This window comes from Netta rufina (assembly GCF_964035555.1).
Source record: "Netta rufina genome assembly, chromosome: 4".
In the NCBI taxonomy this organism is placed as follows: Eukaryota; Metazoa; Chordata; class Aves; order Anseriformes; family Anatidae; genus Netta; species Netta rufina.
In genome coordinates, this window is record NC_140127.1 from 27,314,645 (window position 1) to 27,331,570 (window position 16,926).

The 16,926-nt window shown below is 34.3% G+C and overlaps 1 protein-coding gene across 4 annotated transcripts in view; it reads left to right on the top strand.

The window, feature by feature from the left end:
- Window positions 1-16,926, top strand: part of SPOCK3 (SPARC (osteonectin), cwcv and kazal like domains proteoglycan 3) — a gene marked incomplete at both ends in the record, with an annotated part of 194,012 nt that overhangs the window by 70,483 nt on the left and 106,603 nt on the right. For 2 of the 4 annotated variants that reach the window (XM_084285422.1, XM_084285423.1), the window contains one exon: window positions 14,999-15,113. The exons of the other annotated variants lie outside the window; for them this stretch is intronic. In XM_084285422.1, coding sequence (XP_084141548.1) covers window positions 14,999-15,113 — 115 coding nt within the window. The remainder of the gene's footprint in view (window positions 1-14,998; window positions 15,114-16,926) is intronic. 4 annotated transcript variants of the gene reach the window in all.

A 16,926-nucleotide genomic window follows, 5' to 3' on the forward strand; every position in this document is an offset into this window, starting at 1 on the left:
ATGTTAATATAACTAAGATGTCAAAATTGCTCAGGAAGACAGATCTGTGTAGTTCTATGGGTATTAATAGTAGTTATTATATGGAAGTAGACAAGCATTCCAGGAAGTTAGCCCTTGCTTTGAAAATGTATAGTGCTGATTATTCAGTTGTGCTGCAAAATTTAAGTTACTGTAGAAGAAGGAAAAATACATTATTACTTCCATTTCAATCCAACAGTGATATTTCTTAAAACATAATTTGTCCAAAGAGTACTTGATTCCATTGAACTTGCTTTTGATTATAGACATATACAGGTAGACAGATGTATTTAAATGATACACAGTAAAAACATTCATATATATTTATATACACTTTTACTTATATCAATATAGAAATTGATATAGAAAATAATATGGAACAGGTATTATTTGTGGAATAAATCTGAAATTCTTTTATATTTAATTGCTGCTAAAAGGTGGCTTTTGTCATTTCAGTGGTTTTAGAAACAAATATGAAGTTTTCAGGTTTTTTTTTGGACTATTCAAAGTTCAATTTTGTAGCTTTAATGTTTTATCAAAATAATAAAACAGCAAAAAAATATTAGTACATTTTCTTCATATACCGCCTTTATATCAGATAAAAATATACAAGGTATTTTTAGTACATTTTATTTTTAGATGGCAGATAGAAGTAGAGCTTAGGGGGTGTAGCTATTGAATAAAGTTGCATACACAAAGACATTGGTGTAATTTTTTTTAGTGTGGAGGATGTTTTCCTTTGCTCAACAGAAATACCTTGGAGGAACAGTGGAGAATTTTCATGTAATGGAAAAAATATGAAATGACGTTTCCATGGAGGATGAACACCCTGAAGGTGTAGTTGGTTTGTAGATATATTTATAAAATTTCTTGTAGACCGTTCCACTGAGTTATTTTTGGCTTATATCAGGTTATATTAAATATCTGTTTACAGTAGAAATATTGTAGATACCATTTTAAAGCAGTAAGATTTTTAAACAGTTTCAAACAAATTTTAATTCTTTGTCTTTTAGCTATTTATGTTTCATCTACCTAGTTCTGTAACAATTTGGATAACCAAGGATATTCAAATACATGCATTCGCATCTCTTTAATTTGTGAGTACATTTCTGTATTATGAACTGAAAACGTTTAGAATCATGTTCAATAAAACCATTTGATTTCACTCATTTGTAAGCCGTGGTAAATTGTAAAGGAGTTTAATGAAGATCCATTAGTTGAACACTGAAAACAATCACAGATTTAGATGTAAACTTTGCTACATTTGCTACAAAAACTAGAACTTAGCCTTGCTGCATGCACTCATTGATGTTTTAAAACTAGAGGTATATATTAATCTCTTTCAAGAGAAATTGCAGTTCTTTACAATTAAAATTTCTTAGCTTCTCGGTTTTGTTTTTTTGAAATTCATAATGTCCTCTTAAAAAGACACTATTCCTTTATTTGAGCTAATATTTTAATCTGGTAAGCAGTATTCAGTTTCAGGTATTACGTATGTTTGGGAATTCTGATCATCTGGAAAATGCACAGAATTGTTATAAATTCTTGCTGCTTTTTATTACTTTCAGCCAGCCTTTGGCTGAAAAGATCTTATGCAGATATGTGGAGAACACTTTTAATGGTGGTTTTCTTTGTTATGTAATGCTGTGCTTCAGTAGTTCTTTAGTTCTCTTTTATAAATTTCTCTACTGTGATAACACTGCCAAAGCAGCTTCTCCTATATGGTTCGCAGTCTGAGCTCTTAACTCAGGTTCACTGGATAATATTTTTCTAGTTGTGGATCTCAAATTATTTCAGTATTTATTTCCAAAGAATCACTGAATGGATTCTAAATTCTTACATCTGTTTTAACAAAGGCTATATGAAGGATTTTTAGCAAGGTTGAACCCTACTCGTGAGATGATCTTGCCTTCAGTAGCAATGCCAGTTGAACTCTTCATTACTGCTCCCTTGACAGCCCATCTTCTTGATGCAAGGTCCATAGTGCCATCAAATCTTGAAAATCATAAAATAAGTTAAAAAGTGATTTATTTATTTATTTATTTTAATAATAATCCAGCTAGATCATAGATTCAGGTAACCATTCAGATCCACAAAATACTTAAGGCAGCAAAGTGGAAATGTGACACAGGGCTGCAGCGACTGAGTAGAAGCAGAGATCTTAAACTGGCAGTATGCTGAGCAAAGGGTATCTGGAATTGTTTCCTCACATTTCACAAACTTGATAAACTTTTAGTCCTTCAAAATTCTTCTGAGAAGGACTCATCCTTAAAATCCTTCTACTCCTGTCACTGGGCTGTGATGTCCAGCTAAGAGTATTGAAGTCACAGGTGCCATCATTTCCCGAGGACTGTGTGCCTGAAAATGTTTTGGTATGTATTAGGACTGCTCATTTTTTACAGTTTTACTTAGTGGTCTAGTGGATTTATGTTTGCAACAGGGATTTAATAAGAAAGCATGTAAAATGTCTAACAGTTATCAAGAATATGAAATCTGAAATTATTGCTCAGTGGTGAGGGAAAAAGAAAGTCTAGTAAATGATGTTTGACAAAAGAAAATGGCTATATGTGTTTTTCTTGAAAGTAAATAGAAGCATTATACTTCTTAAAGCACATTTCAATGTTAAAATTTGCCCTTTTTACCCATTTGTATTTAGCCACCTCATTAAAGAAATGTTTTCTGTTTAAGTTCTATTCTTGCTTCTTGTGTGTTTCTGCAGTGTTGTTTGTCTTTGGTTGAAATATCCATAACTTTTTACTGATTTTCAATTTACAATGTGGTAAATAACATATACCCGAAGACAAAGTAAGTTACGTACTCTAAGACATCGGCATGAAAAAGTCCTTTTAGTAACCCCTGCATTTTTCCTGCGTTTTGCTGGACAAGATTGCGAGAGAAGTGTAAGATTTCAGGATTGCTCCTGAAGATCTTGGGAACTAATTGGAATCATGCTATTATTTATCATCCATGCAACTGTGAGAACCCAACTTGACTTCTCTTCTAAAAATCTGCACGTGAAGCAGTAAATAAAAACAATTTTATTAAGTGGACTTTGAGTGGATTTGATTTGAGAATCAGTGGAATGGACTAATGGACAGATCCAAAAATTATCAAATAGCTGAGTTGGGCAACTACCTGACGACCTCAGGGCTATCCAAAAGTTAAAAGCATGTTTTTGAGGGCATTTTCCAAATGCCTCTTCAACACTGACAGGCATGGGGCATCAACCACTGCTCTAGGAAGCATGTTCCAGTGTTCGACCACTCTCACAGTGAAGAATTTCAGTAAAGGTTTTTTTTTGTTTTTTTTTTTTTTTTTTTCCTCTGGTCTAAACTTCCCCTGGTGCAGTTTTGTGCCCTTCCCATGTGTCCTCATTTCAGTTGCTAGGGAAAAGAGACTGACACCTCCATCTCCCCTTTTTTTGCTCCTCAGGAAATTTTAGAGAGCAGTGAGGTTGCCTCTGAGCCTTCTTTTCACCAAACCAGAAAACCCAAGTGTCCTCAGCCTGTCTTCACAGGACATATCCTTCAGCCCTTTCCCCAGCTTTACTGCCCTCCTCTGGATGCTTTCAAGTACCTTAACATTCTTTTTATATTGTAGAGACCAGAACAACACCAGCACTAAATGTAGTGGGAGAATCTCCTCTTTTGACTGGCTGGATGTGCTGTTTTTAATGAATCCCCAAATGTGGTTTGCCCTCTTGGCAGCCAGGGCAAACTGCTGGCTCACATGATGAGCCTGCTGTTGACTAGCACTCTGGGATGCCTTTCTGCAGAGCTGCTCTCTTGTCTCCCAGTCTTTACCATTGTATGGCATTACTCCATCCCAGGTGCAGGACCTGACATTTTCCTTTATTGAACTTCATGTTGTTGCTAGTCATCTAATTCTCTAAGGTATCTAGATCCCTCTGCAAGGCCTCTCATCCCTCCAGGGAATCACCAGTATCACCAGCAAACTTGCTGAGGGTGCATTCCATTCCTGCATCCAGATCATTGATAAAAATGTTGAACAGAATTGGCGCTAGAATATAGCCCTGAGGAACACCACCAGTAACTGTCTGCCAGCCAGATGTTATCCCATTCAGTACAACCCTTTGAGCTCTACTGTTGAGCCATATCATCACCCAGTATAGCCCAAACCTGTTCCTTTCCCAGTTGGACAATTTGTCCAGAACAATGCCATGAAGGACAGTATCAAATCTCTTACTGAAATCCAGAAAGATTATCTCCACTGTCTTCATCCACCAAGTTGGTGACCTTGTCAAAGAAGAAGATTGAATTCCTAAGGCAGGACTTTCGACTTTCCCTTGATGAGCCCACATTAACTATGTCTGATAAGACTGTCCTGGGGGATACCAAAAGGCATTTAAATACCAAAGCTCTTATCTAGAACCTTTCTCAGGGACTGAGGTAAAACTAATAGGTCTGTAGCTTCATGGGTCTTCTCATATGCCCTTTTGTAGGTAGGTATGACATTGGCTAGCTTCCAGTTGTCAGAAACCTCTCCAGTTTTTATGATCTCCCTCTTTTTTTTTTTTTTTTTTTTTTTTTACTTTTTTTTTTTTATAAGAATATATTAAGCATTTTAAACAACAATGGAAAAGGAAAGGAGCATGTACGTCCATACTTTTATTTAACTGTGCATCTGTGAACAAATAATTTATTCAGCTAGGTCTTGTAAATTACTGAGACTTTTTCCAAGACAGTCAACTCCAAGTCATGAGTTTTAAACTGACATTAAAAACAAAAATTGTGTTCATGGATGGAAACAAGCAGACTGCTTTGCGTATTGAACATATGTTGTGAGATAGATAAACACAACTGTAAAAATTTCAAAATAGGACTTAGCTGAAACTGCAAAATTTATCAGTATTTCAAATAAAAGATGAGTAATATTACTACCAAAAGTATTTTTTGTGGTAATAAACCCAGGTCATTAGTAAAGTTATCACTGGTATTCATTAGACACTTTTCTGTACTTGTCTGTTAATACAGAAATGGGACTTAACTTTCAAATTGCTATATTGAGTCAAGATTAATTTTGGAGAGAAATACCAGCTTTCCCTGTGGGATGTTCTGCCTGAAGCACTGCACGCTGTGCCTCCCTGAGGCTACCCAGCTTGAATTGTTCTTGCCAGCTACTGTCCACTCCATCCTATCCATGTACAGGGAATACACAGCTTCTTCATCTTCCATGCTATGTCATGTATTGATAGTTATGAGTTAGGACACGGATGCATACTCATAACTGACTAAGTTACAGATTTCTTTACTGCAAGCTAGTAACTGCAGAGCACCTGTACTGGTGTCTGTATTTCCAAACTACAAGGATCACTTACTCTGGAGACCAGAAATGTTTCATGCAAACATGAGTCCAGGAATCCAAGAGAAACCTTGCAAAGAAACATGGCAAAGTGAATTTCTAGTGGAGCAGGTCCTTTTTTTTTTTTTTTCTTTTTTTTTTTTTTTTTTTTTTTTTTTACATTCATAATCCCCACCCTCTTTCCAAATGGCAGCTTAATTCTATCTGGAACTCTTGCAGGTTTGGTATGTTTGTGGTTATTAGCTTGTTAGTAGTGAAATATTTTTAAATACTAAAAGCAGTATTTACTGCTTACTGTAATATTTACTACGGTATTTAAATACTGATTTTCAGTACTTAAATACTAAATTTCAGTAGTTAAATACTGAAAGCTGAACCTGTTGGAATTTTCCTTTAACTTCAGTAATTTAAAGCTCAAAGGACTTTCCATAAATGGTCTGTCTAAGCCAGAATTTATGCAAAAGCTTCACTGACTCAAAAAGAAAAAAAAAAATGTATTCTGTATATTGTGCTGCAGGATGTGATTTCAATTTTTGTGGCTTGTTAGAGAACATATTTTATGTCTAGATCATCATTGAATTTTATAATAAGTACACTTCCTGATTATTTTTGTTATGCTAAGCTTCTCTATAATACACATATATGTGTATTACTGATGTATTGGATACTGTATGTGAATAATATACTAGATTCTGTTTTAGCTGTTTTTCTTTTTTAAAAAAATAAAAATTAAACTAAATTAAAAATTAAGTGGATCACAGTCAAAACATTTTGATTTAAGTTTTAATATTATTTTAGCATAAAAATGATGGAAATAAATACAGAAATTGACCAGTTGTACAAGAGAGTGAAATAATCAAGATACATTTTATTTCACATTGCTTTGCAAGAATAAGCATTTTACCATTTAAAGATAATAGTTGGGAGAATTTTCAAGATGTTTCTTTTCCACTCTTAGAGGAATACAGACATTTCTTTCTCCTGATTGAACACACAAGTCAGTTATTATGCAAACAGAATGTCTCTAAATCATGATTTAATATTCTTAGGAAAACTAGTACAATGCTTGGTAGTGCTACATTACTATTGTGAACTTTCATGTAGTCTTTAAACAGTTACTTTCTGCCAAATCAAGGAAATGGATATTGCGATTTAAAAATAAGAGTGCCTCACTAAAACTGCTGAAACCTTAAATGATGCCAGCCAAGTATGCACACGCATTTCTATTAGTCATACCTGTTTTGGATAATTTAGCAGAATATTTATTTAGCCTGCTGTCAAATACATCAGTCTGAGTCCAAAATAACTCTGGTCTTTGGCAATTTAAATTAATAGGATCTTTTCTGAATTTGTGTAGGTGTAACTAAGGGCAACAGTTGACTTTTGCTTTGTGGACTTTCTCATTTATATCAACTTTTGAGCTGTGGGTAGAATATTCTGTTGTAAGTGTTTAAGGAATACCTACTACTGAGAACACATATTATGATAATGTTATTGAAACACAAATATTTGTAAGGAGGAGAATTTCTTATAATTTAGAAGGTACATAAATGCTACCACAATGTCAAAAGCCATTGGAGGGCACCAGTGGTTGTTGCTAAGCGCACAGTTTGAATTTGGGATGAAGCATGCAGGACAGAAATGTGGAACTTGGGCAAAGATTTTCCCAAGGGATTGCGTTTTTAATGATGGTACCTTTGAAAATAACGTGGCAGTGCAAAATTTTGACATGAGACTTAGTGTATCAACATCTTTGTTGATACATTGTTATCAACAACGTATGTAATTTGTTATAGTGAAAAGCAATTTTCAGAACCAGAACTCCAGTGTTTTCTTCTTATTGGTTCATTGCTTTGCAATTAGTTTTGGTATTTTGAGTTGAGTATGTATGATGAGATGATGAGGAGTTGCTTTGGGTCTGTAATGGTTTACAAGCCATTTGGCAATCAGTACAATATTCTTAAAGTCTGATTATTGAAACAGTTTTATAAAGAAAAGAGGAGGAAGAATACGATTACTATTAGCTATTTTGTGCACATTCATTAACAGACACATTTTTATGCTATAAATTATATGTCATAGCTGTTTATCTTGGGATATACCCTCTTTAAAAACTTGCCTGCCCCTTATTTCATGTTGAGGTTTCTATGAGCAAAGTTTCTGAAGTTTCTGAAGTTTGTGCAAGGCTTCTGCAATAGAAAAACACACTTTCCTTCCTCACTCATACCCATGCCCCTGTGAGTTACCATGGGATTGTGGACTAGGATCTACAAATAAGTTTTAAGCTTATTCTTGAATGACCGAAAAAAAAAAAAAAAAAAAGTGTGGCCCAATGAAGACAACTGTTTTGAAGAGAGTGGGAAAGAATGAGGAAAGTATTTTGAAATTGTGAAAAAAAAAAAAAAAAAAAAAAAAAAAAAGATTAAAATTTAGTGAGCTTGTTCCAGAGGAAGACAACAGACTGCCAGGTACAATATTATGAGTTGGAATAAATGCATTTTTTGGTACTTGTTCTTTGAAACTTTACTGCAGCAAAAGAGGTGAGCAAAAAGGAAATATGCCAGTACTTATTTTATGTCAGATGGTTCTAACTCATCATTCAATGTTTTCTTTGCTTATCAGAATTTCATCTAGCTTAACTCTAGGTATCGCAAGACACACGCAGTACTAATGTATCAGAACTTATTAGAATAAAATGCTAGGAACAGCAAAGCATCTGAGAATAAGCCTGATAAAAGGTTTTACACAATTGTCCCTGGTTCATCAGGATGGAGATTTCCTGAGCATTCTTAAAACCAGGCACTTCGTGGCTGGATACAACCTCCATGCACACAGACACGTACTTGTTGAAACATTTGCTCACAAGTTGAAAACCAATCTTCTAGACTGCCTGTAACCTTCAGGGGTTTGAATCTAAACTCCTAATTACTTGCTTGGCCACCAACAGAAACATTTTCTACTCTTCTTACTGGAGTTGTAGATTCATGGGAAGATTCCTTTTGTGAAGGTTCAGCTGTAGCGATCCATTCTCCTTTTCATGTTATCTAGTGAATCTTAAATGGCAAATGCAGTCCCTGGGAGAAGAAGTAAAAATTCAAGATTCTTCTTCTCAGAACATCCCCATCAGGTTACGGAGGTAGGCTGTTTCTTGTTTATTCTCTCATTATTCACGTATCTGAGATTGTTAGCTGTACAATGGTTCGTTTTCATGTAAAGATTTAAAAAAAAAAAAAAAAAAAAAAAAAAAGTTTCAGGTGTGTTGCATAGCAAGACTGGAAACTCTTGAAATGAAAAGCAGTATGGATTCAAACCATCTGTGTCTGAGGAGAGCCTGTATGCATGTATGTCTGCAAATTCTGGATGCAGATCACCATACAATTAGGGCAAAAAAAGGACCACTGTTACTGCAATTAAATATCTCTATTCTGTTTTAGCTGACAATATCAGCTGAGTGTTTATATGCTCTATCCTGCTTTCCCCCCTGCTGTTTATGGAAATTGTGGTGCCAGGATCTTTCTCACCTCTCTAGACCCAACACAATTCTGAGTGAGAAATTCTGCTTAGGAGTTGAGGAATCGTCATATTTCAAAGTGGAAAACCATACGTCTTTAGGTTTCTTCAGGAAATAAGTAGCTTATGAAAGCAGGTAATATGAATCAATCTGTTCTAGATGTCTGTCTGGCATGGGTTGTAGCTTAGGCATATGACTAATTATTAATATTTTATTTAACTAATTTATATTTCTGTCCCTTGCCTCTTAAAGTAAAGGAATCGAACCATTCATTGGTTGCTCAAAACATAACATAGGTTTTGGTGATTTTACTAAACCAAAAAGTCCATCTAGTTCTTTTTCTGCATGCCTGAAACAAATCTTGAACTTCAGAGGAGGGGAATAGACATTAGGTCTGAAAACTTCGCCCTTTAACCTTTTTTTTTTTTTTTTTTTTCCCCCTCCCATTTCTTTTTGCTGGTTATGGAAAATTGGCAATATGTCTGATTGTAAGATACTAGTACTTTACCGTGGCTTTTAACATGGAGCTCTTATCAAGAGGATTCCTATCTTATGTATTGCTAATCTTGATTTCCTATTATATTCCCAATAAACATGATCTGGATAATGTCAGTTTCCAGGAGCACTAGCTGGAAATTAACTTAGAGAAGAGATGGAGAGAAGCTTTCCTGCACTGCTCTTCCAAATCTGAATGATAAATAAATAGATCCATTAGTAATAATTGAATCATTTTTTTCAGATTATTAATTACTTCCTTAGGATGTGAGGATAACAAATCCATATCCATCTATGAAAGTCACCAAGCAAACCTAATTCTGTTCCACAGCTTTTCAGCAAAACACAAATTATTTTTAATTAACAATATAATTTCTTGGAGAAAAATTATACATTACAAGCATTTTATACTTTTGTAATTGTTTTTGTGGCAATGAAATTTTTCTACTTACTGAAATTTAATTACCACTGCGTTTGGTATTAATTTAGGAAAATATAAGGACAAATGTTAAATATGCATATAGGCAAATAACCTATTTTTTTCCTGAATATTAGGAGCTAAATAAAGCTGAATTTTACCAAGTTAAGAAACTAAGATCAGACCTATATTTTTAGAAGCTGTTCATATCTGATTTTCTAGGATGTCAGCTGATACACTATAGCCACAAATAAAGAAATGATTTCTGGCAAGCCATAAACAAACATATTGCTAAGTTCTAGAGGCTCTTCATCGTACAGGAGCCATCACCTATTTTTAGTGACAGTATAAATATGCTGTACGATCTAAGTTTTCATTTCAGTTATGAAAAAAGGGTGTCTAGTCTTCATGATTATGATGATAATTTAGTGAAAGTGACTCAGATTGATGTCTGTTTCATGCTGAAGAAAATAACTGAGGGATGCAAAAATTGTTCCACAGTGGGATTTTGACACTTATGATGTTTCTAGTGTGAGCATTAGGCAGCTTTATAGCTGCCTATTTTAGCAGAAGTTGAAAGCAGCGTGTTTTGTTGCTAGTGCAAGACTGCATACTTGGAGTGAGGTGGGGTAATGCAGGCACATTTTGTCAGCAAATACTAAAAGATTCAGTGAAGAATTAAAGACTTAATGCCATATATTTTCTAAGTTAACTTGACTGATTTATAAGCTTACATTACATCAGTGATACTTTCCCTAGAATCCCTGGAATAAATTTATGTATTTTCATAGTAGTTTAAGATATTTAGGATGACTCCATGTGGAGACAGGTCTTAGGTATGTCCCTGCAGTGTAATGGTAGTCCAGTTCTTACTCAGCATGAAAAACTTAAGACCATGTTTTTAGTAACTGTTTTTCTTGTGGTTTATCATTTTGCATGAAAAATGTCCATGTGTGTGCTTTGTCTACTTCAAATATGACATAAAACATTTTTTTTGTAATTATTTTGTTTCATGTGTGTTTTTACAGAAAGAAATGTCTGTTTTTATAAACATCTAATTTATTTTAGTCCTTTCACAGTTGTGCAAATTACTAATGTAATTTGTGTTTATTTTACTTTTTCATTTTTATAAAGCACGTTATAAACTAAAAATGTGTGATTGTGCAAAATGTGCACTTGGAATTGCTCAAGATTTTCATCCAGGGCATCATAAACACAGAGTCAGTAAATACTCAAAGGTCAAATTGTTACTGTAAGGCTTGGATGGGCCTTGGAACAGGTTATATCCCCTGCCTTTCATTCCTTTTGGTATATGATAGCCTTTGGTAGGAGAGTGCCCAGTCTAGCCCAGGGAGTGGTTCGCTTTGGAGATGCCCAATATAGTTCTCTCCATCAGACTCTTTAGTCAACTCTTAGTGACAAAGACCTGCCTTTGAGAAGTTAATGCCTAATGCCTAATTGGTAGATAATGCCTCAGTTAATGCCTCAGTTAATGCCTCAATGCCTAATTGGTAGATATGGTGTCTGAAGTTCCTTATCATTCTTCATTTCTCTGAAGCCATACAAAGATGTCAGGCCAGTCTTTTGCCTCTGCAGAACTGATTTCTAATACTAGGTTCTCAGCAATTTATACCCGTTGCTATCTTTAATTTACAAGGTGCAGTTTCTGATTGAGTGATCCTCAGAAATGTTTTTCTTTTAAACACAGAATTCTGAACAATCTGGTTTATCTTTGGTGGAAACTGTTAAATACATAAGGAAACTAACGGAGTATCAGTACTCAGCAGTACTGCTTCCAAGCAGGTTTTTTTTTTTCTTTTTCAAAATCTATCATATTCATCTTATTCATCTGTTGTCACTTACCTGGTCAAGGCCATTTTCTAGGCCGTTTTCATTTGATCTCCTGGTTAGATCTTTAGGACTTCCACTGGATATTAAAACCTTAAAATGGTGGTTTGTTTGTTTGTTCGTTTTTCCCCCCTAGGAATAAAAACATTTTGATTTCAACAATAAATTAGAGGTCTTCTCCCCTAGTTTGATATCCATCTTTATGTTGTCATAAAGGCCAAGTGATAGTACTATCTCTTGGTTATAAAGTTGGGTCCTGCCTGTAGAAAGACATGTTACAGCTTGATAAATTTTGATAGAATTATCAAAATACATCTTCAGAGTCCCAAGAACTCAGGAAAATAAATAACCATTTAAATCATGTTTGATTTAAAGAACACTTGCGTGATCTCCCCCATTCATCCCTTTTCCTGAAACACATTTTCTACTTGATACTGGGACTCAGCATCCTTGTATGATTCCAGATATTTCTTCTTGCTAATGTGTTTTTATTTCAAAAACCTATGCAGTTTTACAAAACATTTACCTGAAACTATGTCAGAGTCATATTCAGGTATTGCTACTGTAGTGTCTCCATCAGAGAACTTTCTAGGAAGAGGTGCTTGAGCAGTACATTAAATGATAATCTGTTCATGTTCATTAGGGAGTGACATTACATTCTGCTTGACTTAAAGGAGAGAAAGTATTTTCCATGGATGTTAAAACCCAAAGTACATTGAAGGATACTGAGTATGCTTTTGTTAATTTGAACTCCAATTCTAGTATTCTAATTCAGTCATTCTAGTCATTTGTCGCTGCATTTCCTTACCACTGGTTTAAGAGTTGTTGTAATCAGAGTTATTAACTACAGCTGGATGGCTCATTGTGAATTTCTGTCTGTTTTGCAGCAGAAATAAAATACCTGGAATAGGAATGCATCTGCCTGTATGTATTAAGCTGTAATTAAAGAAATCTTTCTTTTCAATCTGCACTGAATTACTGTTATATTAATGATTCCATCACTTTTCTCCTTTGTTAATAATATAATGTATATATTTTGTACAGCTGAATATACTGTTAAGAAGGAAATAAAACTGAAAAAGTCACCATTTAAACTGTATTTAATCCTGCTTAGCCCCGCAAAAATTACATATTAAAACTGTAACTGTCAGCCTGGTCTTGTTTTCTGGGTGCATGCTTTGTCAGCCATATATTAATATCACTTAGCAGTTTAAATGAAGTTGTGGTTAAAAGTTTACTTTTGATCACAAAGAACACAGGAATATAACCTTCCTTTCAGAAAATATGTATGCAAATACACATTTTATAAACAAATGTGAAAAACAAGGGGAAAGCATTTCTGAAATATAACTGAACGCTGGACAGTAATCTGCTTAAGTGAAGGTGAACACAGGATAACTGAATATTAATTGTTTATAGACTTTTTTACTTGATTTTGAAATTTGCCCTTTAGGATTTTCAGTACTCTTTCTTTAAGCTAGGGTTTGGTATATAGTTTCTTAGGTTTTTGTTTGTTTGTTTTGGTTTTGTGTTTAATGCAAATTAAAAAAAAAGTAAAAAAATGGGATAAGATGGGGAAGGCCTTCCATGTAAGAGAAGAATGTCCATAGGAATAAAAAAAAATAAAAAAAAAAAATAAAAAAATAGTTTGGGAATATTTAGATCTACCTGAAAAACACTGTGGAGATCAGAGAAGGGAAAAGTTTATTTTTTCTGGTGAGAGTGAATATTGGCTGAAATTTTAGAATCTACTGTATTGTCATGTAGACATGATTAGTCAGGAAATAAGCTACACAAATTTAATCCGAAGTAATGAAAAGGAGTGTCTGGCTTTTTTAGTTTTATACCCAGAAATTAGTATTTGTAGTTTAAAGTGTAGTTCAAAGCTGAGGGTGTATTAAAGAGGAAAGACTGAGCTACAAAAGAAACAGAAATAAGGAAGCTAGAATATTGCAGGCAGAATTTATTTTTACAGAAGGCTACATCTTGAGAACTCTGATGTTGTTGCCATATTTGTATTCCTACCCTATCTTTATTTTCTTTCTAATTTTATTTTCTTGTTGCCTTGGCTTTACTATTTCTTCTCTATTACATGTGTCTCATTCTCTGTTGCTTTCAGGCTTTTGGTTTTCCATCCTTCTTGGTTAACTTTCCTCCCTTCTTCTAACAGTGCTTTTTAGATTGAGTGTAAGACCTCTTCAGAAGTTAGAAAATGCTGATTCAGACTTTGAGTTGATCAGTGTCAGGAGCATGACTTGGTGTACTCATACAAATCACTCATCTGCATATTTTAATATACTTTTTCTTTTATTTGAATCTCATCTGAGTTATAATTTCCGAGTAAATTCAGACATTGTCATTATTTACCTATTAAGAATGCTCAGTTGGAAAAACTCAGCTGTATCTTAGCAGGAAAGAGAAACTACTTTTACGGTAGAAATACCAGTATTTGGGGATTACAGTGAGAAAGTGGCAATTGTTACAAAGAACATGGTGGTGAGTAATTTTATTAGCTACACAGCAGCTAAATTTAGCCAATGGATGCTTTTCCTCTTCTCTGTGTTAATTTGCAATGGACCAGCATATTACTATTTGTGTCTCACTGAATTATTATTATACAATGTTGCTTTGTACATGTTACTTCATGGTAGAAATGACATGAAAAGGATTAAGAAGTACGTTTATTTTAACTAGCATTCTGGTTTACAGCTTTTACAAAGATTTTGTATGTGGGAGATGTGGCAGCCAACATCTGAATGAACAAATGTTCCAAACTGCTGATAAATGCCATTTGCCGGTCCTTTTGTCATATTGTTTTATTGTCATTTCAGATGCATTACAGCTTTAGAACTATATCAACTACAAACCTAATTCTGTTTAGAAGTGATGTCACTGAAATGGAGAACTGAAGGCAACAGAATCCAATTCAAAGCATTTTTGTTTAGAAATTAGTGCTTTGAATGACAAAACGGATGTGCAGGATTCCTAAAAGTCTTCAGCAAATTTTAATATCAAGAGTGTTTTTAACTACAGTGAAAACCACCAGCCTTTGGCTTTGTTACAAACCCTGATAAGGAGAGAGTTGCGTAGGATACTTAGTATTTTTATAAATAAATAGCAGTGGTATTGTATGAGAGCATACAGGAATATGCATGATTCCTGAAGATCTGTTTTCCTTGTTAAGGAATTTTGTACAGTTTCATTTTGCATTATTGAATATGCTGCATTTTATCCTGATGAAGATCAGAGCCTTTCCTTTTGGCATCCTGTACAAACATCAGGCCAGCCCTCCTCCATGTACTTGGTGGGTTTTGTGTGTGCTGTATTTCTTTTTTTAATTGCATGCTTCTAGATAATTGTTAACAATTTTCTAAAATTATTTTTAGCTTTAGATCCGGCTAAAGATCCATGTTTAAAGATGAAATGTAGTCGCCATAAGGTCTGTGTTGCACAGGATCAACAAACTGCTGTTTGCATTAGTCACCGAAGGCTTACACACAGGTAAATACTTTTAAAAGTTAATCCTATAGACATTTTTAACAGTGTTCATGACTGACTGTAAACCATAAGTATACTATAATTAGTTTAGTTATTTAACAACATGAAAGCAGTGGATTTTTATAAGTAATTATGTATGCATAATTTGATTAGATTGTTTAATATTTGATTTTTTTTTAATAGACTGGTAAGCTAGAGGGTGTACATATGTAAATATCACAAACTGCTGATGCAAATATACTTAAGGAAATACTGTGCAGTACCAAATAAATGTTGTGATTGTGGTAATGTCCTGCTGCTATGCATTGCTTTGACTTTTTCACTTCTTATATGAGGCTAGAGAATTCAAAACTGTTAAACTTTTATATAGTGTGCCTTTTTTTCTTCTATGCCTTCTTGTTTTGCATTGGACTAAATATAAGGAACATATGATAGTTATTCCAGAATCAGAATGCAGATTTTCATTCTTACCATTTTCTTACTTTTTTTTTTTTTTTTTGGTGGAGGGTGGGTGGACGTGGAGGTGGTGGTGGTGGTGAAGGGAAAGAACAGTTCCAGATCCTCTATTTATATAAGTCTCAGTGTGGCAAATTTTTTGCACTCCTCTGGTTTTATCTGGGGCAGATAATGCATAGGTAGGAGGCCTGAACGCTACCCTTAGTTGAATCATGAGATTATTGTTTGCTCGGGGGTAAAATCAAGTTGCATTTTTGACTTCAAATTGTACATTTTTTCATGCCTCATTGTGGGAAACAGAGCACAGTAGAAAGGATAGAGCCTCAGTATCACTAAACTTCAGTATTATGATTGAACTAAATATTTGATAGTTTCTTGCTCAGTAGGGGCTGAAAAGAGCTAAGGAAAAACAGCGTCTTTCTTGTGTAATGTAAAAAGATAATTTTGAACTTTTTAGAGAGCCAGTACTGCAATGATATAAGGAATGTTCTTCCTTGTGGCTAGTTATGTTTAAATACACCTGTCTTTTTCAAATGAGCAAGATAGTACATAGTGAAATTAAAAGCTTAAATTATCCTAGATCTGTAGCTGCAGATAATTAACAAAAACTTATTTGTAGAGTTATGCTGTTTCTATCAAATAATCTCAGGGTAGAGCTAGTCATTTTGGTTTGATAAGGTATTATGTATAATAAGTCGAAACAATTATTATCAGACAAAGCCAGGTAGTCTAATTTCAGCTGCATGTGAACTGCTGGGAATATGTCAGTGTAGACTGTGAAAAGACAACACAATTGTTCAAAATTTCTGAGGAGATATTAGACAGATCATTGAAAACAGTGGAAAAAATGACACCTCCACTTTAAGTATATGTGCAGCAGGTAAAGACTGAAAACTTTTTAGTCTAGATGAAACTGCATATAGTGGTTGAATTAATAAATGTATTGACATCTGCCTTCATACCTGTATTATTCCTCCCACAGTCCCTGGCACTCTTTTTGAAAGGTAATATTTTATGGGGCAAAGCCTCTCTGAATATAGCACAATCTCATAATGGAAAACTTTGAAATGACAACTTGATGATTAACCCTTGTAATAAGCACTCCAAGTCTAGTCTTGTAAGCTAGGTTAAGCAATTCTCTGCCTACTTATCAAGTAGGCAAACCAGGCTAAGGATTTCCAAATGTAGATATCCCTGTTCCCCCAGGGTATTAGCCTCAAGGAGAAATCAATTGCTTTGTGCCTTCTTTCTAATGCAGTCTTTGACTTTTTTTGTAATGTGGTGGCACAAGAATATGAGTAGCATATTCACAAGCAGTGTTGTCTACTAATCTTTTTTCCTCTGTTAACTTCTTTGTCCT